The sequence below is a fragment of the Camelus dromedarius genome, chromosome 17 (assembly GCF_036321535.1).
Source record: "Camelus dromedarius isolate mCamDro1 chromosome 17, mCamDro1.pat, whole genome shotgun sequence".
Classification (NCBI taxonomy): Eukaryota; Metazoa; Chordata; class Mammalia; order Artiodactyla; family Camelidae; genus Camelus; species Camelus dromedarius.
In genome coordinates this window covers 2686780-2713733 of record NC_087452.1, presented here as the reverse complement: position 1 = coordinate 2713733, position 26954 = coordinate 2686780, and the positions used below count along the sequence as shown (strand labels likewise).

General features: G+C 57.5%; 1 protein-coding gene across 1 annotated transcript in view; it reads left to right on the top strand.

Moving 5' to 3' along the window:
- WNT7A (Wnt family member 7A) overlaps positions 1–26954 on the top strand; it is a 58276-nt gene that overhangs the window by 18360 nt on the left and 12962 nt on the right. Inside the window, exon 3 of the mRNA XM_031471005.2 lies at positions 3366–3637. Within this exon, the coding sequence (XP_031326865.1) occupies positions 3366–3637 (272 nt within the window). The remainder of the gene's footprint in view (positions 1–3365; positions 3638–26954) is intronic.

Below are 26954 nucleotides of genomic sequence, written 5' to 3'. Positions count from 1 at the left end.
AACAGACAATAAATCAGTCTCAAACGGCAGGAGGGCTATGGGGAAAACCAAAGTGGGGAAGTTTCTGTCTGCACCTCCCAGTGGTGCTTGTAATTCCATCAGATATAATCATTCTAATACTACCATTCAGTTACGCAGCAGCCACGTGCCAGGTGACAGCTACGTCTTCTCCCAGTGGGTGAGATTCACAGGTACGGAAATCTAGGTTCAGAGAGGCCCAGTGACTTGCCCGAGGTCACTCAGCTTGTGGCAGTTGGGGTTGGAAGTGAGGTCTGCTCATTCAATCATCGTTCACGCACTGTCGTGGGGGCTGCTCCCTCATGAACCCCAAGTCTGGCTGGGGAGCCAGGTGCTGGATCAGCCCCCTGTGCTTGCCTCTGGGCGAGGCTGTGTCCTGCAGGGCGTCACGGAGCATGATGAGGTGAAATCGTGATAATAACAGCAGCAATGCTGGTGGGTACGGAGCGCTCACCCCGCGCCGGGCGCTGTGCTCGGCACAGAAACTTCCCTGGGTTCTGGGGTTCGGTCCACTCACTAGCCCTTGATATATTGATGCTGTTATCATGCCCATTTCACGGAGGCAGCAACTGAGGCTTAAAGAGGTTAACAGGCCTGACATGAGTGACACCACCAGCCTACCACCCAGGGCGGCTTCCCTGGTGGTCAGTGAGGAGGGGGATGTGGGAGAGCCTGGGCAGTCCAAGTCTAACATGATGGGCAGGGCCCACATCAAGGTCATGGCAGGAGTCAGCAGTCAGTCTTTAGCATCTGGAAGCACTGGACGTGAGCAGCCAGTGCCTGGTCCCCGAGAGCTCAAAAGCTGTGAATACTGGTCTCTGTGTTTCTCAGGGACAGTGGGTGCGGAGGTGAGGGCCAGATTGTGGGGAGGGGGCTTTTGGTCTGGTCTAGGGGAGCACCCTGACCTCAGGGCAGTTGCATGTGCGCAGGGTGCAGCTGCCTGTCCCCACCCACCTTGGGATGTGCCGGGGACCCCGAGTGGGAACAGAGGCCACCGCCATCACTGTTGTGTTCGATTCGTCATCTTTCCCTGGGCATCTGCACTGCCCAGGGGCTCAGACCTGGGGATCACTACCCTCTGGGTGGTGGAGTCCACGTACAGAATGGCGACAAGGAGTGCTGGGCTGGCAGCCCGAGCGCTGCCCCCAGCCCCACCCCGGGAAGGAGCCTGGGGGGAGGGCATGTCTCAGGTCTGGCTCCCACACCTCTCAATTTGCTGCTCTGTCTTGGGTCTGATAAAGGCATACAGTATCCCTTCCGCTGCCGGCAGGGCCGCTACCATTTGCGGTCATTTGATTCCTGGGGATGGTTCTTGGTCTGCGCTGGGTATCCGGAGGCCAAGCGGGCAGCTCAGCTCTGCTGCCCGCCTGCTGGGTGGCCTGGGCGGGCCAGACTTTTCTCTTGGCCTTAGTGTCTTCAACAAATGAAGACCCCTGCTCCTTCCCTCACAGACTTCTTAGAAGGAACCGTTATCACCACCAACCATAGAATTGCAATGAATCTGATCGCTAGGGTCACTCTCTCGTGCCATGCTCCTTGCTCAATGCTTTACCTTTTTAATTTTTTCTAGTCCTCTCGACCTCCCTAAATAAAGTAGGTGGTTGTCATCCTATTTTATAGTGGAGGAACTGGAGCCCAGAGCAGTTAGGTAACTCACCCAAGGCCACCCAGCTAGAAGGCGGTGGGACAGGGACCCCCTCCCCCCGGGCCTACTTGCTGTGCACCCTGAGTCTGATTACTCTTTCCCTGGTGTCCACGATCTCACTGCTGGCTGTCTCCTCGGGTGTAGTCTTTTCTTGTGTGTTTGAGGCACAGTCGTGTGAGCTGGTGCCTGGGGACCGAGGCTCAGAGGAGAAGGAACTTGTCCAGGTCCCAGTCAGTCAGGGGCAGAGCTGGGATTTGAACCTGGCATTTGGGCTCCAGAGTCCCTGTGTTAACAGGGCTGCCAGTAGATGCCAGAGCCAGGCGGTGGCACGGTGAGGCCGTCGGTCCAGCAGGTGCACAGGCCTGTGTGTCCGCAGGTGGGCGGGTGGTGCCCGGGGGCAGGGGTCCGGGCTGCTTGTGTCTCAGCGGCCTGGGTGAGGAGGTCCGTAGGGTGAGTAAGGGGTGGGTGAGGAAAGGTCTGCCTGAGTCCGGCTCACAGTGACCCGGGGCTTGAAGCAACTTGGAGGTTGCTGTCTCCCCTGCCTCCTCGGCCACCCATCCCCAGCCTCCTGAAGCACTTCCTCCAGACTGCTCCCTTCCTTCTGGGCCTCTCCCTGCGGGGCGCTCGCTGAGCCCGGCTCGGGGCACACCTCACGCGGGGCGTGGTTCCCCTCCATCCCGGGCAGGGGTGCTGCTCTGACCCAGGGATGCCGGGTGGCGCCGATACTGCACCAGGCCTGGGTGACTCCCCACCTGGGTCCCGGCTCCTGTACCAGCTGCTCAGGACCCTTCTGCCCCGCTTACTGCCCCAGTGCCATCCTGCAGGGCTGGGGTAAGTCCTTCCTGGTAGTTCCTAGTCCCCACAGAACGGGAAGACCTGCGGAGGGGCATCCCCCCACCTGCCCGCGGGTGGTCCCCTCTCCCCTCTGCCGCCCTCGTCTTCTGTGTCGCACTGAGGCCCGCGGAGGCAGATGTGAGGAGGCAGGTCCTGGCTTTGTCGGGAGATGCTCACAGCCTAGTGAGGGGGCCCCGGAGCAGAGGAGGGGACAGACCTTTACACGGCAGGTGACACACAGCAGCGATAGCAGAGCCACCAGCACAGGAGCTGCCGTGCCAGGCAGGTGTGACAAGCCAGGCCAGGAGCCGAGCGCTTTCCACCAACAGACTCTTACCTCTTGTTGTTCCCTGTCATCCCCGTGGAAAAGGGACGATGGCTGTGTCCCCGCTTCACAGCGAGGAGACTGAGACACAGGGAGGCGCGCTAAGCGTGCGCGCTGCTGCTGAGCTCTGCCCTCCCCGGGCCTCTGGCCGCAGGGCCCGTGTACACTGTGGGCGTTTAGAAGCTGCTTTACAGTGTGTCACCAGGTGCTGTGAGTGTTGCGCGTGTGCACGGCCACGGCCACGGCCACATCGGCGTGGTGGAGAGCGAGTGGCAGTCCGCAGAGGGGTCCCTCGTCTGACCTGGAGGCGGGGCGGCTGGCCTGCACGCTCCTGTCCCCCTCTGCCCGGTCGACTCCCCGAGGGCTTTCAGCGACTGGGGAGGGGACGTGCGTCGCGTGATGGGCTTGCTCGGGACAGAGCGTTCTCGGACTCAGCAGTGGGCGCTCGGTCAGTCTGCGCAGCCCCCTCCAGTGAGCTCAGCCTCCCGTCTCATCCCAGGGCGCCCGGGCCTGAACCCCGTCTCTCCACTCTCGTCCTCACAGGGAGCCGGGAGGCTGCCTTCACCTACGCCATCATCGCGGCCGGCGTGGCCCACGCCATCACCGCGGCCTGTACCCAGGGCAACCTGAGCGACTGTGGCTGCGACAAGGAGAAGCAAGGCCAGTACCACCGGGACGAGGGCTGGAAGTGGGGTGGCTGCTCTGCCGACATCCGCTATGGCATCGGCTTCGCCAAGGTTTTTGTGGATGCACGGGAGATCAAGCAGAACGCCCGGACCCTCATGAACTTACACAATAACGAGGCGGGCCGAAAGGTAGGTGGCCAGGGAGGGGCGCCGGGCGGCTCTCACAGAGATGCTGCAGGGCAGCTTGCCTGGGGCTCCGGCGTTGGGCACAGGGCTCTGCCCTTGGCCTCCTGCTGCTTGAATCTGTTGTTGCTTTGCTGTTGGTCAGGGTTTCTGCGTGACATGGAGCTTGTCGGTTACCAAAGAAGTTGAATCATTGAATCTCTGTTAAAACATATTGAATGTAACTCAGGAAGATGGAAAGAGGGGCGGATGTCAACTCTCATACTTGGGCCACAAAATCATCTGTGCCAGACTCATTGTGGGGAGGGGCTGAGGTGAGTTCAGTAGGAGTCATCCCTGTGAAGTGGCTGCCAGGGTTGGTCACCTTAACCAAGATCTGGAGCTCGGAATAATGGAGGTGACTGTTCCCTCTTCATTGCCTCCTCAGATCCTCCTAGATTCTGGGTTCAGCTTAGAAGAGTCAGGGACATCCCAGGATGTTCCTAGTAGGGGCAGCTGGGTTGGAAATGGGTCTAGACAGCCCATCCCCTGAGGAGCTGGCTGTCCAAGGGCAAGGGGGCAGATGGGTCTGCGGACACAGAGTGCATGAGGGCCTATGGGGTGGGAAGGTGTCACAGGAGAGCAGGTCCTGCCAGTGTGAGGACCGGACACAGCCACTGAGACCCAGATTAAGTTACCAGGGAAGGAGTGAGCTCCCTATCCTGGGAAGTATTTGAGCAGAGTCAGCTTAGCCAGGCATCTCGGGGCACCCAAGTCAGTGCTGCCTGGCTCAGTGGCGTCCTGGGCTGAGGCCTGACATTGGGAGTGGGCTCCGGAAGTGCCTGTAAATGCCGAGATGCTCAGGGCCTACCCTGGAGCCCGCAGGCCCAGGTGATACTGGGAGAGGAAAGGCTCTGACGTTGGCTCTGTGGTCCAGGGCACATGGGGAGGGGGACTCGGTGCCATCTGGGTGGGGGTGGACCTCTGCAGTGATGGGGTGTATGTGGGCATCGGTGGGGCCACAGATTCGGGTGCCTGGGAAGCCAGGCAGGAGCACCAGCGATGACAATGGGGGAGCCGTGCCCAGGGCTGTGGATAGCCTGCCCCCGTCAGACACACAGACCCCATCCATGTGGCCCCCACTTGGCTCCGGCCATAGCGGCTGTGCGGGGAGCTGGCCCAGGGTGGCCGCATTCTCTGTCCTGGGGCTCAGATTTTCATGCACAGGCACTTTGTGTTTTACGTGCTGGCATTTAAAACTGGCAGCCAGCACAGCAGTAACTTAAAAAATACAGAAAAAGGGAAAAAGAAAGACGGCCACGCTAGGGCTCAACACCCCCGTGCTGGCTAAGGCTGGGCCTCGGGGTGCCCACTTGGGTGCCCAGTGGTCCTGTTTCCCTAGAGCACGTCCGTGGGCCAGCCGCCTCCTGGCTCCAGAAGTATCAGCTCCCTTAATCCTCCTGGCGTCCTGGGATAGCATTGTTATCCCATTGCAGGTGAAGAAACTGAGGCACAGAGTGGTTAAGAAATACGGTAATTGGGGGCAAAGGCAGATTTGGAAGCTTGGCATCTGGCTTTGGAGTTGGCATTCTTTGCACAAGCCGGACCGCTGTGTCGCGGTGGTCAGGCCGCGGGCTGGCACTGTGCTGCGTGGGTTCAGGTCTCAGCTCTGCCACTCATTTCTTCCTGGGAAAGTGGCAGAGCTGGCAGGAGTGTCCTCGGGCTGAGCCGAGGAGGGGCGGGGAGGAGGCAGGAGAGCACTTACCCCAGAGCCTGGCACACAGCTGGTCCTCAGCACAGGGTGGGTGTGACCACAGAGCCTGCAAACTCGTGTCCTACGGGAGGGACCTGTCTGGTGAGTGTGGTTGGGGGGTGGCCTGCACACCGGGGAGTGGGGAGCAGGACCCTGGCTTGCAGATACCCTCCAACTTCCTCTGCAGCCTCCGGCCACATCCGGCCTGTCAGAGCCTCCCAGGTGGCCACGGTGAGTCACCCAGGCAGGCCGCTCACCTGGCCTGCCCCAGGACGATGGCTTGCAGTAAATTGCAAGGCCCTGCCTGTTCGGTCCTGTGGCCGGGAGCTGCTGCTTGGTGCAGTCCATCCCTCCAGAGTTCTCAGCCGGTCGTTCCTCCCAGTGTCTGTGGTCGGATCACTCCCCAGGGCTGAGGTCACAGGCTCCCTCCTGCCCTTGACGCTCTCATCCTTGGGGGAGGACCGGACGTGGACAAGTGGCTTCCGTCTCCCAGCCTGCTTTCTCGTGTATGGCTGCCTGGTTAGGCCACAGTGGGAGATAAAGGCAAGAGTGCCTGGCCTGGGGTGAGGAGGCTCTGGTCCACATCAGGTGGGAGAGGGTTTTCTGAGCCGCCAGCTCCAGCAGGCGTGTGGGCCGTGGTTGCCGCTCTGGGTAGCTCGTGGGTGATGCAGGTGGTAGGAGCTGTCAGACATCGTAAGAGCGACCCCAGGGGGCTTCCTGGAGCAGGTGGGCCCGAGAAAATGAGTGAAGTTTGGCTCGGCAGAGGAGAGAGGCGAAGGCAGCCCTGGTCTGGTGTGGAGACATAGTGGCCAAGGCCAGGAGGTGGGGGCTTGGGCCAGTTCAGGCGCCCAGAGTGGCTGGGCTGCAGGTCCCTGAAGGGGTCAGAGCAGCCGGGCACCCACAAGGTCACCTGCCAGGCCAGGGTTCTCCCCCAGACTTTCCTGTGGCTGCCCTCCCCCACTGCCCAAGTTCCACCTCAGATGTCCCCTCCTCAGAGAGGTTTCCCTTTCAACCTCCTCCTCCCTTCCCAGGCAGTGCCTTGTTCTGGGCCTTCCCCCCTCCCTGGATCATAAGCCTGATCAGGATCAGGACCTCATGCATCTCGTTCACAGCTGCACCCTGGGGCCTGGTGTACAGAGGCGCTCTAAATAAGAGTGAATGGTTGAGTATTGTCTGGTCACTGGGGAGCCACTGATGGTTCTGGAGCAGAGAAGGGCAGAAGTCACAGAGACTGACTCCAGGGCAGCAGAGTGAGGCCTTGGGCAGAGCCAGGAATGGGGCTTGGGCATCTTGGTGGAGTGCAGGTTGGGCCTGACTTGATATTTCTGAACAAGAGTGGCTTTCCCAGCTCAGGGACGCACCTGCATCACCACCGCCCCTGCCAGCCCAGCTCCACTCTGGTTCGGGAAGGCACTTGAGGGTGGCTTCCTGGAACAGCAGATCAACCAGGCACTGTATATTTTCCAGAGCCACGAGGTAGAATTTGGGACTCCCCAGTGTGCACAGGCAAGGCCTGATTAACCCCTAATTGGGCCTCTTTGTGGTACGAGGGTGCAAGCAGTGGCCAATCGCTCAGCCAGAGCATGACAGGAAGGTGGTCTCCCAGCCTAGCCCCTCACCTTCCGCCCTCGGGCGCCCCAAGGGCCCAGACGCACAGCCAAGCATCAGGAGCAGGGCAGCTGCTCAGCCTGGGGAAGGTAGGGCTTGGTGTATGTCAGCTCTGGGCGCCATCCCTTTTGGGAGCCTCAGTTTCCTCATCTGTCAAATGGGACTGTAATCCTAGATTTGTTCTACACCCCCAGTGGCAGTCGAGGTCATACGTGGGAGACCCTGGGACCCTACCACGAGCCACTGATTCAAAAGCATGGAACCCCATCCCAGAACCCCCACCCACAAACAGGCTTCCGTGGGCCCCATGCACAGTGGAGCTGGAACCGACAGGAGGAAAGGGGCCAGCCTGCAGCCGCTCCTGGCTGCGTGTCTTGGAAAGGATCTCAGATGTGTTTATCACTGGCTCCCTCCTCCTGCTGTGAGGAGGCAAGACCCAACCTGACCACAGGCTCTGGGGCTGTTGGCAGCTGGTGAGAGAGCAGAGGAGGAGGGGAGGGCGGGGAGGGGGTGCATCCCGGGGGGGGGGGGGTGGCAGGCCCAGTGAGGGGGGACCCGGGGGCTGCAGGGGTGCCTGCCGACTCAGCTGGCAGACCAGGCAGGATAAACGCCGTGGGTCGGGGGCACCCTGTTCTCGCAGGTCTCAGTCTGGGTCCGAGCCCAGGCAGAGCCAGGCCTCACCTGCAGGGGTGGGCCACGGGGCTAGGGAGGCCCTGCCCTGCATTGCCCACCCTGTCTCTCCCGTGCAGTTGTGTGGTCTGCAGGGTCGAATCGAAGACAGAGATGGAAGAAGCCAGCACGTCCTCTGGGGGGTGATTTTAGAATCACAGTCTCTCCCTCTCTTGGAATTTCAGGGCCATAGTATTTGGGGATTGAAATCAGACTGTTCAGGTTGGGATTTAGACTATTAGGTTTACACCCTTACATGTGGGGTTTGGAATCAGGATCGTTGGGAGGGAGAGAGACGTCAGAAGCAGTGGCTTGAAATATTTGGGTGGCAGAATCTTTGTGGCTTTGAGTCGTTTCTTTCCAGCCTTTTGGGACAGTGAGGAGATGAGCTTGCCACGCTGCTTGCCCTCAAGATGCTCAGGCTCGTGAGAGAGGCGGAGAGCAGCAGACGTGGCGGCAGGAGAGTGCAACACAGGGGGGCATTAGAACCCAGAGGAGGTGCGGTTTCTTCTTGGAGATGTCTGGATACCTCTAGGGGCAAAAAGAAGGGCCCCCCTTAGTAGGGCTTTGAAGGATAGGTAGGAGTCCTCTAGGTGGACAGAGCAGGTGGGAGGGAGGGTGGTTCAGGGGGAAGTAACAGCATATATAAAAGCATGAAGTCCTAGAAAAGCATGGACGGGGGTGGGTGGACCCAGCATGTCTGGGAAGCAGGTGGATTATGGGCAGTGAGGCTGCAGAGGGGCTGGGCCAAGAGCAGGGCCTTGAATGCCAGGCCCAGGGCAGGGCTTCCCCTCAGGCTGGTGTTTCCTGAAGAGGCTTTGGAGTGGAGAGTGCTGTGGGCGGGTTTCTGGCCCTCTCTGGGACCAAGTGGAGAACAGCATGAAGGGGGCAGGGTGGCAGCTGCCGCCCCAACCCAGCAGGGGCCACGGGTGGGCGGGAGGCACAGCTGCGCAGGCGGCAGAGTAGGCAGGACCCACCTTGGGTCGCCTTTGGGGTAGACAGCAGGCGCCGCTCCTCGCTGGGGTAGGAGCTGGGACGGGGGAGGCTGGGCTTGAGGGCAGGTGATTATTGGGGTGCTTTGGGCAGAGGAGTGGGAGCCCTGTGGGCAGCAGGTGGAGATGCTTAGGGGCCACTGGTGCCTGGAGGGGCTCGTGGTTGGAGCCACTTCCTGGCAGCCACCGATGGGAAGCGGTTTCAGGAGCCCTGGCGTTCGGCAGGATCACCCAGCAGGAAGATGCTAGTGGAAAAGCCCAGCGCTGGGCACACGGCCCTGGGGAAGCGGGCGCCTGGGCAGGAGGGGAGGCAGGAGAGAAGACAGGCAGGTGGGTTTTCGGCTGCACTCCCAAGCACGCGTAAAAAAGCCCCCTGTGGGTGCAGAGAAGCCCCGACTGTGCTCTGAGCCAGCTCCTGCTGGGTCCCAGCTCTGGAAGCCCGGCCTCTCGCGCCTCCACAGTGATACTGCAGCGGGCCAGGCGGGCTGTCGATCTCTGCTGTGCCCCGGGGGGGGAAGTGTGCTGGAGCTCCAGGGGCCCAGGGGAGGGAGGCGCCCTCAACCCCTTCCTGGGAGCGCAGTGACTGAGCCCAAGAGAGGCAGCCCTGGGGATGGGGGCCCAGCTGGGACGGGGCTGGCCCCTGCTGGAATGTGCCGCTCGCTCCAAGGGAGGTGAGCTCAGGGGGATGGAATTCCACCGGAGTGAGAAGTCACCTCCCAGTCCCTGCCCAGCCTCTGCTCATGGAGGGTGCCGGTCTTGTCCCTTCCTGCCCTGCCCCGTCTGGTCTGGGTGCTCCCGGAGCTCGGTTCCCGCCCTGCCCTGGCTGTACGCAGGCCTGTGAGTCAGGGGACACCAGGGACCTGGCCTCTGGCTGCTGGGGCGGGGCCCAGATAAGGTTTGCTCAGCTATGCTCCTCTCTGTGTCCTGAGGGCCACTTGCATATTTGACCAGATAGAGTGGTCACCAGTGGCATGCTGAGGGCCTGAGGGGCCGGGCCCTGCCTGGCCCGAAGCCGGCTGCCCAGGCCCGGCTGGAAGGAGGCCTCCTTGGTCTGCGGTGCCCTCCATTCCTGCTCCAGCTCAGGTGCTGATGTGGGTTCTTAGCTTCCCAGTGGAAAGACTTCCAGCTGGAACTTGAGAGACTTGGACCAGGGGTGGCCTTGAGCAAATCCCAGCCCTCCAAGGCCTCAGTTTCTTCCATGGTGGGGCCTTCTGTCTCAGAAGGGTCTTCTGGTCCTGACATGTGGGCAGGGGGGATACAGGGTTCTCAGGACCACTGGGCACCAACCACATCTCCAGCCACGGGCTCCTGGAGTCTGCCAAACGTGTTCCTGCCCCAGGGCCTTTGCACAGGCTGTTTCCCCTATCTAGAATGCCCTTCCCTCATAGGTTTGCATAACTAGTTCCTTGTATTCCTTCAGGTCTCTGCTCAGATACCCCCTTCCCAGGGAGGCCCTCCCTGACTTTCCTCCCCTACGTCCACTTCAAGTCTCTGTGTACACTGTCCTGCTTTATTTTCTATATGACACTTACCACTGTATGAAATTATCTAATCGTCTTATTATCTTATTAATAATTTCATACCACTGTATGAAATTATTATTATCGTCTCCCCCTACAGTGTCAGCACCACGAGGGTCACAGTGCTGTGAGTTTACAGCTGCACCTCAGTGCCTAGAACGGTGTCTAGCACGTGCTGAAGTGCTTGAGAAATATTTGTTGAGTGGCTAAGTGACACGACAGGGCTCTCTTACCTGGGGGATTCCCAGGAGTAGGATTGCCCAGTAAGAAACAGGGCTCCCAGCTGAATTTGAATTTGAGGTAACAGATACTTTTTTTAGTACAAGGAAGTCCCAAATGTGTGTAGTAAATATATATTCATTGTTCATCTCAAATGAAAATTTAAATGGGTTTCTCACATTTTTAAATTAAAATTCTTATGCTGAGACATGGTCAATTCACAGGCAGTTGTAAGAATTCAGGAGGATCTTGTGTGACCTTTGCCTGGTTTCCCCCAGTAGCTCGTAAGACCGTAGGACGGTATCCCAGCCAGGTACTGACATGAATGCAGGCACGACGCAGAGCATTTCCGCCCTGGGGATGGCTGTCTACCCTTTTCAAGCCACTCCCCTCCCTCCTCTGTCCCCTCCTACTCCCTGGCAGCCACTCGTCTGTTCTCCATCTCTGCAATTTCACCATTTCGAGAATGTTCTATAAATGGAATTGCACAGTACGGAACCTACTGGGATTGGCTTCTTTCACGCAGCGTCATCCCCTCAAGATTCATTCAACCTGTCACATTTTTGAAGAGCTCGTTCCTTTTTATTACTGAGCGGGGTTCCACGGTTTGGCTACGCCACTGTCTCTGTAAGCATGCACCTGTTAAAGGATGCCTGGGTTGTTTCCAACATGGGTCTTTTACCAACAAGGCTGCTGTGAACATTGATGGGCAGGTTTTGGTGTAAACGCAAGGCTCCGTTTCTCTGGGGTAAATGCCCAAGAGCGTAGCTGCTGGATCGTACCGTCGTTGTATCTTAAGCTTGCAAGAAAGTGCTGGCCTTTCCCAGAGTGGCTGTGCCCTCTCATGTTACCACCAGCAGTGCCCAAGGGGTCCAGGTTTTCAGCATCCTCTCCTGCATCCGGTGTCATCACCGCTGTTTGGTTGTGCCATTCCAAGAGCTGCGTGTACCTCCCTGCGGGTTTAACGAGCATTTCCCTGACAGCTGGCCATGTGGACCACCCTTCTGTGTGTGAATCTGCCGCCCACATGTCCCCTTCAGTGGGGACTGTTCGTGTCTTTTGCCCGCTTTCTAGGTAGGTTAGGTTTTCACAGCTGAGTTTTGAGATTCCTTCATATGTGTGAGATGCTCGTCTTCTGTCACACACATGCTTTACTGGTTTGCAGGTCTCTCGCCCAGTTTACAGCTTATCTTTTCCTCCCCTTCACGGGCTCTTGTGCAAAGCAAAAGGTTTTAACTTTGCTAAGATCCGGTTTATCAGTTCTTCCTTTTTATGGATAGTGCTTTTGTGTTGTCTAAGAACTCCTGGCTGAGTCCTCGGAAGCTGTTCCCGTGTTTTTTTCTAACAGCTTTGTAGTTTTACATTTTACACTGAAGTCCAGCCTTTGTTTTTGTTTTTTTTTAATTAATTTAAAATCAACTAAGATTTATTTCCTTTTAAAATCCATTTTTAAAATTCATTAATTTTTTTCATTTTTCCTTTTACATTTAATTTTTTTTAAATTTTTTAAATTGATGTCATCAGTTACTTGTGCCAGTTTCTGGTGTACAGCGTGCCGTTTCAGTCATACGTATACAAACATACATAGTTGTTTTCATATTCTTTACCATTAAAGTTAGTCCACAATACTGAATACAGTTCCCTGTGCTGTACAGAAGAAATCTGTATTTTATCTATTTTATTAAAATTCACTGCTTTTTAACTGTCGTAAAATACATACAACGTACAACTTACCATTCCAACCATTTTTAAGTGCCTGGTTCAGTGTCATTAAGAACATCCACATTACTGTGTAACCATCACCACCATCCATCCCCAGAACTGTGTCATCTTCCCAAACTGAAGCTCTGTCCCCCACCCCCACCCCAAGCCCCGGTACCACGTGCTACTTTCTGTCACTATGGATCTGACTGTTCTAGGGGCCACGTATCAGTCTTACAGCACCTGCCCTTTTGTGCCTGGCTTAGTTCATTGAGCATAAGGTCCTCAAGGTTCTGTGATCCGTTTTGAATTAACCTTTTTCTGTAATTCTTATTTTTTATTGAAGCACCGTCGATTTACAATGTGAGTTTCACACGTACAGCAAAGTGATTCAACTATAAATATAGATATATTTTTTTTCAGATTCTTTGCCATTACAGCTCATTACAAGAAATTGAATAGAGTTCGCTGTGCTGCACAGTAGGTCCTCAGGTGCACATATTAAGTCAAGGTTCAGTTTTTGGTCTGTTTATGTGCTCAGTCCGGCAACCCTTCCCAACCCCTCCTGTCCTGGGGAGGGGTGTGGTCTGCAGACGGTGCTGAGAACTGCAGGACGGCTTTAGACCCGGACACTGCCCTCCTTGGGCCCATTTGGTAGAGAGAGACTGACACCGTCATGAGGGCCCTGGCAAGGCCACACGCACTGAGAGGAGAGAGGAGCAGGATATGCACCCAGGATCTGGTTCCCAGCTCAGCCTCCCTCCTGCTCCCCGTGGCCAAGGCAGGTGGGGCTGGGCTGGATGGGGTGCTGTCCTCGGGGCTGGGAGGTCCACTAGGGACAGCCCACTGGGGACAGCCCAGTGGGATGTGCAGGCCCAGAGGAAGGAGTCAGGATGGGTCCAGGGCGGAAGCTGCTGGCAAGGGGCTGGAGGGGGGGACACCCATGAGGCCTGAAGTTTTTCCAGTTCTCTCCAATGACACAGCAAGGGCAGGGCCCAGCCAGGTCCGGCCAGTGATGCCATGGTGATAGCGGTGGATGGTGCCGGGAAGGGAGGGGTGAGACAGGGAGGCGCAGGGGTGGGGCGCAGGGGTCGGGCAGGAGCCGCCCTTCCCACAGGGAAGGGAAACGTCTCTGGGCGCCCAGCTCTGTGAGGCGGGGTCTTCAGCACCCTACTTTGCTCTGGTCTGCTGAGACTCCCTTCTCCCTCTCAACCTGGGTGGGCACAGGCAGCCTGGCGCAGACCCAGGGGAGGCGGCTGGACACGCTGGCCTGGGAGGGGCGGCCTCGGGGAGCTGTCACTGCCCCCCAGCCAGTGATGGGCTGGGTAGGCAGTGGGAAAGTTGCAGGCAGGACCCGGAGCACAGAAGGAGGAACCAGCGAAGATGCAGCTCTGGTGAGAAAGTGGGGCAAGCCGGAGGGCAGGGGCCTGTGGGCTGGGAGAACACAGCCGCCAGATGTTAGTCCTCGAAGTGCACATACTGACTGACTCCCCACAAGTCCTACGAGCTTGACGTTCGTTCTCTGTTGTTCTCTCCATTTTACACATGGAAAACCGAGGCACAGAGAGGGAAAGAAAGTCGCCCAGGGCCACACAGCTGGCAGGTGCTGCCCTGGGGTCTGAATCCAAGCAGTCTGGCTCCAGATCCAGATTTTAACCTCAAACTGTTTCACCAGCCCCCAGGGTTCTTGAATTCAGATCTGTTTATCCTCACCCCCAGCTTTCACATCCTGACTCTAAGATGTTATCCTAAGATTCTGCAATCCCCTGTCTGGGGCAACTTGGATGCTCTGTGGTCGTCAGCCCCCCAAAGGCCCCACTACCTGGTGGTTCCAGATTGTTGATTATTCAGGCGCTGTTTGTCCTCTCCCCAGCAGGTCACTGTGGCCCTGGGACAGTCCTTAGGCCACTGTCTTCTGCCTGGGAGAGGACTCTTCCCAGCTGGGAGGGAGCTTGGCTGCGTGGAGAGAAGATTCTATGAGTTGCCCGTTCCCAGCAGGAGGGGGGCCTGGACCGTCACAGGGCTGGTGACTGGACGAGGAGGTGCCCAGGAGAGCCCAGGCCTGTGCAGAGACCTGTCACGCCTCCTGTTGTCTCAGGGTTTCTGGGCTGGCTCAGCCTAGGGAAGGCAGCCCGGGACCCACATCCTCTCCCTTGCCGAATCCTCCTTGTCCTTCTGGGCACGCGTGAGAGGTGGGCTCTGGAGACCACGCCCAGCTTTCCTGCTTCCTAGCTGTGTGGCCTTGGGCATGTTAACTAGCCTTTCTGTGCCAGCTTCTCCATCTGTAAACAGGAACAAGGATAGCCCTATAGAGTATTGTGCAAACTAAATGATCAGATGAATTTAAACTGCTTAGAGCCGCACTGTCCTCTGCGGTCGCCACAGGCCACACGTGGCCATTTCAATTTAAATTAATTACAAATAAATACGATTCAATACTCAGCCCCTCAGTCCACATTTCAAGTGCTTGGTAGCCTCGTGGGGCTCGTGGCTCCCTGTTAGTTCCATCAGCTGCAGAAAGGTCCCGTGCACAGGCCGGCCGGGAGTGGCGGTGGGCTCAGACCTTGGAGTTGATGTTTAGGGGACCCGACAAAGGTCTCCGTGGTGGTGGGGCAATCCATTCACCTCCCTGGCCCCCTGCCACCCCAAGGTGGGGTCTCAAATAGTGACCAGCTCAGTTCTCTTGGAAGGAATTCCCTTTGTGGCTGCTGGCCTGAGGGGGGTTGAGGAGGGTCCTCTGAAACCAGCCGCAGTGGGGAGGGGGCAGTGCGGCCAGGCCCCAGAGGCCTCCCGAGTGAGGTGGGGCCCAGGGTCTCGGTTACACCACGGTGAGACCAAGTCAAAAGGCGCCCACCGGGGACAATTGCCGCCTTTGTCCTCGGGAGGGGGAGTGGGAGTCCCGGGTGTTATCAAATCTGCCGAGACAGGGGAGGGGGAGCCGAGCGGTGGGGGCAGGCGCTGCGGGGCTGTGGAGGAACAGGGCGTGGCCTGGGACCAGGAGGAACTGGCACCCATGCTGCAGCGTCACTTGCCAGCCCTCTGAGGAGAAATCCGGGTCCTAGTATGTCCCGACAAAGGACTCTTTGCCTGACAAAGGGCCTTCTTTAAGCCCTCACCTTGCAGTGTGCCTTTGAGACACAAGCCCAGCGCTCTGTCTGCCAGGGTTAACCCACGTCTTTGGCCCGACAACCTCGGGAGTCCTTTTGGGCTCCATGTCACAGACGGGCAGAGACTCGAGCATCATCCCAGTCTCCAGGACAGTCCCTGCTGCCACAGGATGAGGGCTCCCCTGAGCCCAAGGCCCCCCCAGTATGTGTGGGGAGGGGGCAGGCTCTGGGCTCTCCACGAGTGGTCCCCCAGGGAAGAGGGTGTTACTCTCATTTTACAGATGAGGGAAACAGAGGCACAGAGCAGGGAAGTGGTGTCCTGGGGTCACCAGGTAGAAAACATCCGAGCCAGGACTGCCTCCCAGCCGTCCTGCCCCTGCAGCCACGTTCTGCCTGCCCTCTCTCAGTCTCTGCCTAGCCCTCAATGGGGGGGGGGGGTGTTTTAGATCTGGAAGGATTGGTCATATTCTAAAATAATAACGATTCTGACAGCATTTGTAAAACATTTTCTAATTTGCAAACCTTTTCGAACACTTTTTCTGGGCCAAGCCTCCCAGCTTCCCTCCAAGTGAGGGATGCAACTGTGCCCACTTTGCAGGCGCCACACCTGCGGCTCTGGCCAGGAGCCGCTCTGTCTGCCGGGTGGGTGGCTCTGCAGGGCGCTGTCTAGCCCTGGGCTGCAGAGTCCTGGGTGAGGGGCAGGTCGGGGGCTCCTAGCCACACGGTGCTCTTGCCCCCAGAGCAGATGCTGGGTTTCACGCTGGGCAATGGGAATGACACGGCTGAGGAGAGGGGTAAGAGAAACGTGACTCTGCAACGTTTGCTGCGTGACCTTGGGTCGCCTCCCCCAAGCCTTAGTTTCCTCGCCAGGAGGAAGGCCGTGACGACTTGCACTTTGCAGAGGCGTGGTGCCGCCTGCATGAGAGCCACGCCGGGGAAGCGCTGTGTCCGTGCTCTGGCGTGATGAGCACTCAGGACCCGGCAGCCGCTCTTACTAACATTGTCATTACTAGTATTAGCGGTGGTGGCAGTAATTTTAAAGCCACAGTGAGGTTTTAGTTCCTGTATTCTATTCCTAAGGCTCTTTCTGGCTCCAAAGCTCCACGTTTCCCATGTGTCACTTGTGTAGTTGCTAGGAGGACTTGGGGCGGAGGAGATGTCCAAGAATTCACTGAGATCTGTCACTTCACCAGACAGAGGGGGTCGCCAGGGCACAACACCACACTGGCCCTCCATGCTCCATGACAGGTGAGGTCCATCTGGGTCTCTCAGGAGCATCTGAGCAGCCACCTGTGGAGGGAGCCCCGCCCATGCGTGGTACCCAAGCACGTGCCACATCCTGGTCCTGCAAAGTTGTCCGTAAAGTCCAGTCCCCAGCCCAGTCCGCCCATCCAAACTCCAGCCCCATGCGCCCAGCTGCCTCCCTCTCCTCCCCACTCCAGGATGTCTGCTGGCCCAAGAAACTCACTGTCCCGGCTGTCACCGCTGGTCCCTTCCCCACAAATGTGCTCCTGCCTGCATCCCCCGCCAGCTCGGAGACAGCAGCTCCACCCTCCCGGTTGTCCAGGCCAGTAACCTTGGCTTGTCCCGACTCCTTCATTCACACCCCACATCCAGTGTGTTACTTCTACCTACAAGATCTGTGCAGAATCTGCCCCCCTCATGTCCCCCACCTCTGACCCCGTGGGCCAGGGCGCCAGCATCTCCTACCTGGAGGAGTACCGCTGCCTCCTAACCTGTCTCCCTGCTTCCACCTTGGCCCCTGCAGCCTTCTCAAACCTAAGTTAAATTGTCCCCTCTCTGCTCATAACCTCACAATGGCTCCCAACTCACTCAGAGCAGAAGCCAATGTCTTCACAGTGGCCGACAAGGCTTTTCATGGCCTGGACCCCTGTGACCTCTGACCTCATCTCCCACTTCCCCTTCACTCCCTGTGTTCCATCTACACTGTTCCTCAAACACACTGGGTACATCCCTACCTCAGGGCCTTTGCACTTGCTGTTCCTGCTACCTAGAGTGCTCCCATCCAGACATTCACCCCTTTACTGCCTCAAGTCTTTAATCAAATATTGCCTTCTTAAGGAGGCTTTTCCTGTACACTGTATTTGAAATTGTCCCCCTGTCTGTCTCACCACTTCCTGTCCCCTTTCATGTTTCTTTTCCTACTTTGCACTTATGACCACCTGACGTGACATTGGTAACTTGCCAAATGATCCCATTGTGTTTGCTGTAGGAGACTTCTGTGCACTCAGTACAGGCTCAGAGGGAAGGTTCCTTCTCACCTTGACTCGAGAGTCTGTGTCTTCCATATTTGTTCCAATGGGCCAGTGGTAAATAGAGATTTAACTTCTAAATACCTGTGTAGCCCTTATCTCACTCCAGGCACTATACTAAGTATCTCGCGTATGTCAACGCATAAATTCTCGTAAGAACCTAGTCAACTGAGTAGTATTAGGTCCCTTTTACAAATGAGGCCACCAAGGCACAGAGAGGTTCACTAACTCATCCAAGGTCACAGAGATGAAAAACAGAGAGGCAGGATCTGAATACAGGCAGTGTGGCTCCAGCGTCTCTATTCTTGCTACAGTTCTCTTTTGTGCATTCCTTCACCCACTCATTCATGAAATACTTGTGCCTTCTTTGTGTCAGGTGCAAGATTTTAGAGGCCAAAAGGTGACTAAAGAGTGGTCCCTGTGATCAGGGCGCAGTCTAGTAGGAAATGCAACACAAGTAACTAAGGAGAGAGGAAAAATACATCCACTCAGCAAACATTCCCTGACCCCGGCTATATCTCAGCCCTCTTTCAGGCACTGGAAATCAGAGACAAGTAAGACACAGTTTCTGCTGTTGAAGTGCTTACGTTCTAATAACAGAGGGAAAGGGTGAGTTACTTGGTGTAATCATGAGAGTGTGAGCTGCATTTGGTAAAGGAGAGGGTAGGGGACTGTGGGACCCTGAGATAGGAGGTCTGACCATCTGGGAGTTGACGTGGACAGGTGGACAGCTGAGTGGTTGGGCTGATAGATATGTGGGTGGTTGGATGGATAGAAAAGTAGATGATAGATTAATAGACAGACAGAATTTAGAAAGTTGTATGGATGGATACACAGATGTATGATTAGATGGGTAGGTTTTAGAAGATGTTTGGATGGCTGGCTGGATGGATGGAAGGGTGGATGAACAAATTAATGATTTGATGGATAAATAATAGAAAATGGTTAGATGGATAGATATGTGGGTAGATGGATGGATAGATACTTGGAATGGTAGATAGCATTTGGAAGAATGGTTGGATGAATGGTTATATGGATGGACAGTTGGAAGGATGGATGGACAGATGGATGAATGGATAGTTGTTTGGAAGGATGCTTGGCTGAATGGATGGGTGAAAAGCTGAGCTCATTGCTCGCAAGTTGGACACGATCCCAGTGAGGTCACCAGACCAGCTGAAAGAAAGGGATGGAAATCCACGCATTCATTCTTTTAACAAATGTTTATCAAGCACCTATGTATGTGCCTGGCACTGTTTTATGCTCTGGGATTAGATGGTACTTGCCTTTATGGAGCTGACATTCCAGAGGGAAAGCAGAGGACAAACAAGCAATCAAATATATGTGGAAGCTACTGTCAGGGAGTAGTAAATGCTGAGATGAAGAAAACAAAGCAGGGTGAGGGGGCACAGATCACAGGAGGGGGCATTTTATATTAGGGAGTCAGGAGAGGCCTCTCTGAGAAGGTGAGTCCCAAACAGGAAGTGAGGAAGTGAACCGTCTGGGGAACAGCATTTGAGACAGAGGGAACAGCAAGCATAAGAGCCTGAGGCAGAGAGGCCAGTGTCTCTCACTGAGTGAGGGAGAGGGAAGGAGGAGAGGAGGTCACAGAGGGGTGTTTTGGAGTCTAGGGTCCAGGGAGGGGGAGATGGGCAGGTCACTTCCTGGGCCCTGTGAGGAGTGCGGGTTTGGCTGTGTCTCCAAAAACCAACCGCTGACTTTGAACCTGGCTGACTTGCATTTGCAAGGGCACCACCCTCCCTGCTCGCCTCTGTGGGCTCCCAGCCCCGCTCCCGCCTGGCCGGTTCGCCGTTGGGAGGCTGTCAGCATTCTGATCCCAGCTCCCAGCTCCCAGAGGTTCACAGCTCACCCGTGAAACGGGCCCTGGGTGACGGGTGGCCCCTCTGAGTGATTTACTTGCTCACCACTTCTATATTTAGTGCCATTTCATGCCTGGGGCCAAGTTTTCGGAGAGAAAACGGAGGAGGAATTTAGGAGGAGTTAGTGAAGTTGCTTTTTTTTTTTTTTTTTTTTTTTTAAACACATAGATCCATTTCCCAGTTGTTTTCTGAGATTATTTCCCAGCCTTTAAACAGTTACAGGAGGCCAGCTGGCAGTGTATTCCGGGACGCTGCTCATCTCTGAGAGGGCCTCGTCCCCGCCCAGCTGCCCTTCTCTCTTGAAGGTTTGTGTTTGCTTCCCGGGGAGAGCGAGCTGGGCTGAAAGGACGCCACAGGCCGAGTGTGTGGCTCAGGGGCCAAGGTATCAGTTACTTTATATTTCACAGAACACGGCTGGACTTCAAGCCGCTTGTTCTCGCTTACCCTGAAGCGGGACCCCGCAGACCTCCGGCCCAGGCGTCTGGCATCCGCAGGGCGTCTCAGGTTTTAAGGTGCACACGAATCACCTGAGGAGTGTGTGAAAATGCAGCTTCTGGTTCTGTAGGCCTGGGGTGGGGCCCGAGAGTCTGCATTTCCAGCCAGCCCCCAGGTGATGCCCTGGGACGACTCCTGGAGCACAAGGACTTGGACCTGTGCTGTCCAGCAGAAATTACTATGAGCCACATGCATAATTTCAGCTTTTCTAGTAGCCACATCCAAAAGGCAAAAAGGGTGACACTAAACTTAGTATCTTTTACTTAATCTAATGTGTCTAGAACATTGTCTGGATGTACAATGTGAAATACAACATTGTAATCAATATGAAAATACAGAGAGTTTACATTGCTTTTTCCCCACGAGCCTTTGATGTCTGGCAGTGGTTCTTCTTATACTTAGAGCACATCTCCCTTCAGATCAGCCCCAGTTCAAGAGCTCATGTGGCCAGTGGCGGCCCTTTGGGACAGTGCAGATCTCTCCAGCTTGAATACCTCTGGGGATGGGGAGCTCACTCCCTTTTGGGGTGTTCACTCCGTCCCCATAGCCTCTAGGCTGGGAGTTGGCGTCCAGGCCAGCTGGGAAGAGCCAGCTTCCCTCCTGGGTCCCCCAGCAGGTTGGCATCCTCTGCAGAGACAGTCCTCTGCACAGACGTGGAGGTGCCCTCTGTGCAGTGGGCACCTCAGGTGCTCTGCTCCAGTGATGGTTTCTGTGCTTGGTGTTTTTAGCCCCCAGTCTGCTTGTTGAAGAACCAGGATCAGGGAGCTAAGTGATGTTCCTGGGCCACTCAGCCGGGAGGCAGCAGAGCTGGGACTCCAGTCAGGACATTGAGACCTCTTCTCCCTCGGCTGTAAGAGGCTCCAGCTCCTTCAGGTGCCCACCCTCTAGGCCCATGTGCAGGCGGAGCCTCAGAGCTGGCAGAGAGCGAGGCTGGACATCAGAAGCCCCACGGCCCTGGGGCTCAGCCCCTGTGGCAGCTCCTCGTGGCCACAGAGCAGTAAGGAATCAGCTCTTCTAGCGTGCCCACCCCTCCGCCCTGAAGGAAACGGCCCTTCAGAGATAACTCACAGTGCTTTTCCCAGTCTCCAGCCTGGAAAAACCTAACTCCACTGGGGGCAGGAAGGAGGCTATCACAGGGGAGGCGTCCCTGTGCCCATGTCCTCTGGCCAGGCTGCAGGGCAGCAGGGAACCGCGGGCTGGGCCAGCCCACCCTCCTGGACACCAGCACAGAGGGAGCTTCTGCTCTGGGATGGGGAGTTCAAAGGGCTTCTGTGATACCTGGCCACCGGGGCAGGGCCTTGCTGGGGTCAGGGCGGTTCACCTGGGGTGGCCAGGGGCACTAGGGGTGTTCAGCCAGCAGGCCCTGCCTCCTGGGCTCTGGAGCATCTGATGTCCCCATCCCAGAGCCCCTCCCTGGGGGATTCAGCTTAATCTTCTGGGGACTAAGTCGGGCCTCTTCTACGAGAGCCCACTGTGAAGGAAATGGCCATCCAGGCTCCTGAGCCACGGTGAATTCACTCACTCGTTAATTCACTCACTCATTCATTCATTCAGCAAATGCTTGCTGAACATAGCCTCCTCTAGATCCTCCAGAGCAAGACAGATGAGGAACCAGAGGAAGGAGGTCACAGGCAGAGGGAACAGCAGACGCAGAGGCTCTGAGGCAGATGTGGGCTTGGAGTAGTTCAGAAAGACCTGACATTAGCTGTGCCCAGAGGGGGCTCACGGAGTCGCACAATTACCGTCACCATCAGTTCTAGAACTTTTTCATCACCCCAGAAGGAAACCCCGTGGCTATCAGAAGTCACTCCCCTTCCCCCTGGGCCCCAGGCAGCCATTAATCTGCTTTCTGTCTCTATGGATTTACCTGTTCTGGACATTTTGTGCAAATAGAATTACACAATCTCTGACCTTAGGTGTCCGGCTTTTTTCACTGAGCATCACGTTTTCAAGGTCCAGCCCTGCTGGGGCGCTTGTCGGCACCTCACTCCTTTTTATGGCTGAAAAATATTCCACTGCATCGGATGGACCACACTGGGTTTATCTGTTCATCCACCGATGGACGTTTGGGTTGTTTCGCCTTTGGGCTGTTGTGAATAGTGCTGCAGTGAACGTCTGTGCACAGGTTTTGTGTGGACGCCTGTTCCTGGTCTGGCTGTTGCACCATCCTTGTGGTCAGGTCCCACATGTGTTTGAAGTCCGTCACTCTCAGGGTTGTCCCTGAAGGAGCCGGGGTCTCCGGGTCAGGAGAGAAGGAGGGTCTGTACAGATGGAGGACCAGCCGTGCGCTGGGTCCTCTGGCTTGGCATCCCCGTGGGGCTGGCCAGGGCCACACAGGTCAGCAGGTGCTGTGGATGCAGGCTTGGCCCCCGTCATCTGGGCAGTTTGTAGCTGATTCTCCACCAAAGCGAGTTCCCAGGGGCCTGCCCCTGGAGAGCGGCACGAGGTCCTCTGGCTTCTCTGTGCCTCCTCCTCCTCACCTGCGGTTCTGCCCGGCCGGGCCTCCTTCCTACTGCTCAGGCCTCCGTTCTGTCCTCCTGAGGAAGCCTGTCCAGGGGCGGGCTGGCCCTCCAGCCTGACCATTGGCTTCCTTCCCATTTCTGGGCTCTCCCTGCTCCCTTCACACTGGCCATCGCCCATGCCGTTCCCATCTGCTGGCCTGCTCTTTCCTCCCTGCTGTCCAGCCTGGCCATCCTTGGGTCCTGTCTCAGCCCAGGGGCCACCTCCTCCCCTCCCCACTCCAGTCGGGCTCCCCTGTGCCTGCTCTCAGCCATTCATCCAGGAAATAGTTTCTGAGCGCCGGCTGTGTTCTGGATGCCAGTCTAGGTGCTGGGGACACACAGGGAGCAGACAGACTGAGGCCCTGCCCTCGGGCAGTTGGCGTTCTAGTGGGACACAAGAACAACCGAGCAGAGAAAATGTGTGCTATGCCAGATACTGATCTCCGCGGGGAGCAGGACGGACCAGGGCGGGGGTCAGGCAAAGGTGAGATCGGAGCAGAGACACCCAGGAAATGAGGGAGGGTGCCGTGGGTAGAGTGGGAAAGAGTGTTCCAGGCAGAGGCATGGCCAGTGCAAAGGCCCGGAGGCAGAAGCATGCCTGGTGTGTTTGAGGAACAGCAGGGAACCCAGGGTGAATGGAGGGGACAAGGCAAAGAGGCAGCAGGGACGATGTGGGGTGGATGGAGAGAGAACGGTGTAACAGCCCCACGGACCCAGCCCCCAGCCCCAGCATTTGGCCAGCAGCCAGCAGCACTATCCCAGTCTCCACCCCACGCTGCCCCAAACTGGACTGTGTGTGGCAAACCCCAGGCAGCTTGTTATTTCATGCACTGTGTATTTCTCATCAGTGAGGATTTTAAAAACACAACAATGGCACAGTTATTATTCAGAGCAACATGAACAATTCCTCTGTGCTGCGTAACACCCCACCTGACTCAGACTCTCCCATTGTCTTAGAAACACTTTCCAGTCGGGCTGTGGGAGGGGACTGCTGGGGGCTGAGACCGCAGGAGGGGCCGGGACGCACTTCCCTCCAGAGCTGTCCTGGTGGAGGCTGGCGTCCGCCTCGGGCCGTGTGGCAGTCATGGGCATGGCCACCTCCCCCACAGAGCATAAGTTTCAGGACAGCGGCCCTCGCCTCCTTCTGCCCCCTGGCCACCAACCTCAGGGCGGGCTGGAGACAAGGGTTAAGTTAACACGTGGTAGAAGAGTGAATGAGTGAGGGAGGGAGTGAATGTCACGGCCAGTTCACTGATGCGTCAGAAGTTGGGAGGCATGTGTGACTGAACCACTATGAAATCTACACCAGAAATTAACACAGCATTGTAACCCTACCAGGCTTCAGTTTGAAAAAGAAAAAAAAAACCCTCAAAAAACAGACAAAAGAAGTTGGGAGGAAGGTGTGCTGGAGGGCTTGCCCCGCTCCCGCCGGCCTTGCGGGCCCTCAGCTGTGGCTGGGGTCCCTGACTGCGTCACTCAGGGCTGCAGGCAGACCCCGTCCAAGGCCGCCCGGCGGTGAGTCCGGCAGCCGTTGCCCAGTGGGTCTCCTGTGTTCCACCTCTACCAGGGGCGGCCACGGTGAGCAGGTGAGCCCCGCGGAGGCCGCCCCGGGCCCGGGCTGGCCACACAGGGAGCCCCCGCTGCCTCCACCGTCCAGGCACCCCTGACGGGTGAACGTGAGCATCAGTGTGTGACCCTGTGCGCGGGGCCTTGTGCGTGTGACCGTGTAAGCAGGTGCTGTTCCGGGGAGAATGGTGTGTGTAGGGAGCGGTGGGGCTGCCGGGAGCATACACGTGTGAGGGGTCTGTGTGTGAGCACATGGGTCGTGTGTGTGTGGCTGCGAGGGAGGGGGCGGTAAGTGTGCCCTCACGTGTGACAGCAGGGGTGTGGCGGGGGCGTGGGGACCTAGCAGAGACAAGTCTAGGGGTGAGGGGTGTTTGTCCACGAGACACGGTTTCTGCCAGGCTCCAAAGTTGGCAGAGGCCAGGGTGTGGAGGCCTAGAGAGCCAGGCAAGGGCCTCTGGGCTTCAACCCCAGGACACCAGGGGGCACAGACGGTGTCTGAGCAGTTGTAACCCAGCCAGCACCGATTTCAGAGGGTCCCAGTCGAGGCCAGGAGGCCCCTTGCCCGGGACTGGGGGGCACCCCTTCCCCCGGGGCCCTGGATAGAGACGCGCCTCCCGCCGTCGGGGCTGACCCGGCTGCATTCCAGTGGCCCTGGCCTGGGGAACGCAGCTTTGCCCTGCCGTCCTGTCCCCACCCAAGGCAGGCAGGAATACCTGCTTAAAGTCAGGGCATCCAATATGCCTCAAAGAATGCGACCAAGAAGAAAATACTCCAAATGTTTACCAAAAGAAAAAAGAAAGCTCCTTCCCCACCTTTCATCCGAGTTGCCCAGAGGAATACAGCTGTGGCGGCTGAAATGAAGCTTTCTGCTCATGATGGATCGACTTGGGGGGGGGGGGAGGAAGAGGAGATGGGGGAGGAGCAGGAAGGGAGCAGAAGGAGCAGGGGTGCAGTGTCGGCTGTGCGCTCCCCGCCCACAGCCCCCCCAGGGCAGCGCTCACACCTGTGGTCCGTGTGTGCGTGTGCATGTGCATGTGGTGGGGTCCAGGCTGCCTGCCCGCTGAGTTCCTGTCTCAGATCACCATCCTTGGAAAGGGCCCCTGACCTGGCAATCTGCATGCAGAGCCTCTCGCCTGCACCTGTGGGGAGGTGAGGGAGGGAAGCTGGGCTATGACGCAGCGGCAGCAGAAGCTCTGGCTGGTCCCAGAGAAGCCCTGGGGCTGGAATGGCCCTGTAGACTTGTCCCTGGTGGAGGCAGGGAGATCCGGCCTTGGTCCCCAGCATCAGCCAGCCAGTGGAGAGGGCGTGACCTCGGGGGAGGCGGCCCCCTGGACCTCAGCAGCCAACACTCGGGCAGCTGGGCAGTGAGTGCTTGGTCCCGGAGGAGGACCTGGGTGGGCCCCATGGTGTCCACTACAACATCCAGCCCTGTGGCCGTGGCCTGCGGGAGCGTGGCTATGCCGGCACACCCGCCTACCTTCTGCTCAGCGGCTCCCCTTAGCCCTGGGGCCAGACTGCCTGTTCCAGTGCCAGTCCCTGCACTTCCTAACTGTGGCCCCCGGTGCCTCTGCGTCCTCACCTGTAACCTGGGGACAGTGGAGGTAAATCTCCTCCTAGGGACGCTGTGCGGATTCAGTGGGTTGCTGTCTGTCAGGCACTTGGAACGCCGGCTGATGCTGCCAGTGGCTTTACTGGAGTTGGGCATGGTTCCTGCCCTCGTGGGGCTCACGGTCTGGCAGGAGGGACGGGTGTTCAAACAGGAGGTTGTAACGCGGGGCCGCTTGCACATGGGGCCCACGTGGGGCTCCGTCGGAGATGTTCCTGTCCCCACTCTTGTCCCACTCAAGTATGTCACACAGTGCCATCAATGACTTAACAACCAGAATAATCCAGCTGCCTTTCCCGAGAGCCCACATCGGCGGGCACCGTGCCTTGGGTCATCGCGGCCTGACGCTGCCTCCCTGGGCTGCGTTCTGTTGGACAGGAGACAGAGCCAAGGCCGTGGCTTCCCTGACTGGTGCCCACCTCTCCCAGGTGGCCCACTGCCTCGGGGGTTTTGGAGAAAGTTCGGGAACCAGGTCTCCTGCTGGGAGAGGGTGGCTGGGGTCAGAGAGTGGGAGAACGTGCCAGTGGTGGCAAGGATGGGGAAGGAGGCTGCAGGGACCGGAGCGGATGGTGTGAGGGCGGATGGTCTTGGGGGTTCCTCCCGACGCCCTGGGCTCCCATGCAGGCGGCAGCAGTGTCAGGAGCTGGAGGGCGGCGGGCGGGGGTACCACAGGGGTACCACAGGGAAGGTGACAGACGAGTGGGCCCGGGCAGGAGCCGGGGTGAAGGGCCGCAGCTGCTTCTGCGGGGTCACTGGGCACTCACGATGACCTCTTTGGGAAATGGTCACTCCCTCGTGTCTCTGCGCTGCTGCGCCACCCAGAGGTTGACTCCTGCCCCCGTGATTCTGGGAGAATGTGCCCCTGTTTTCTTTCTTGGAGATGATCCTCTGGCACCTTCCTGGTCCAGGCTGGGTAAACAGGGCCCAGAGAAGGAAAGGGACTTGCCAGCTGCCACACAGCCATGTACAGGCAGAACCAGGACCTTTGATGCTCCTTCCGCCCCACAACCCTGTCCCTCACCTGCCCTTCCAGCCCTACGCCGGCTCAGCCCAGCACTGACTGCAAGAAAAGGGAAAACTCACAGGTTAGGGGCCCGTGACGGGCTACGTACTGCACCAGGCCCTCCTAGGAAGGAGGACCGCCCTCCTATGTCCCGCCATTCCTTTTGAGGAAAGACTTGCTCCGACTTCACAAGGAGTGGATCGTTGAAGATGCATTTGGTCCCAAGTAACAGGTATTTTATTAGATGCGACTTCAATGATAGGAGGTGGCTTTTTCTTACAAAAGTCTGGACGTAGTTTCTTTCAGAGGCTTGACAGTCTCTGAGTCCAGGCTGCTCCCATGCTCCCACTTGCTGCTGTCCCCTCATCAGCCTCTGCTTCTCTTGCCTTTTGGTCACAAGATGGCTGCCTGCGCTCCAGGAGTCACACTCTCACACCACAGCATCCAAGGAGAG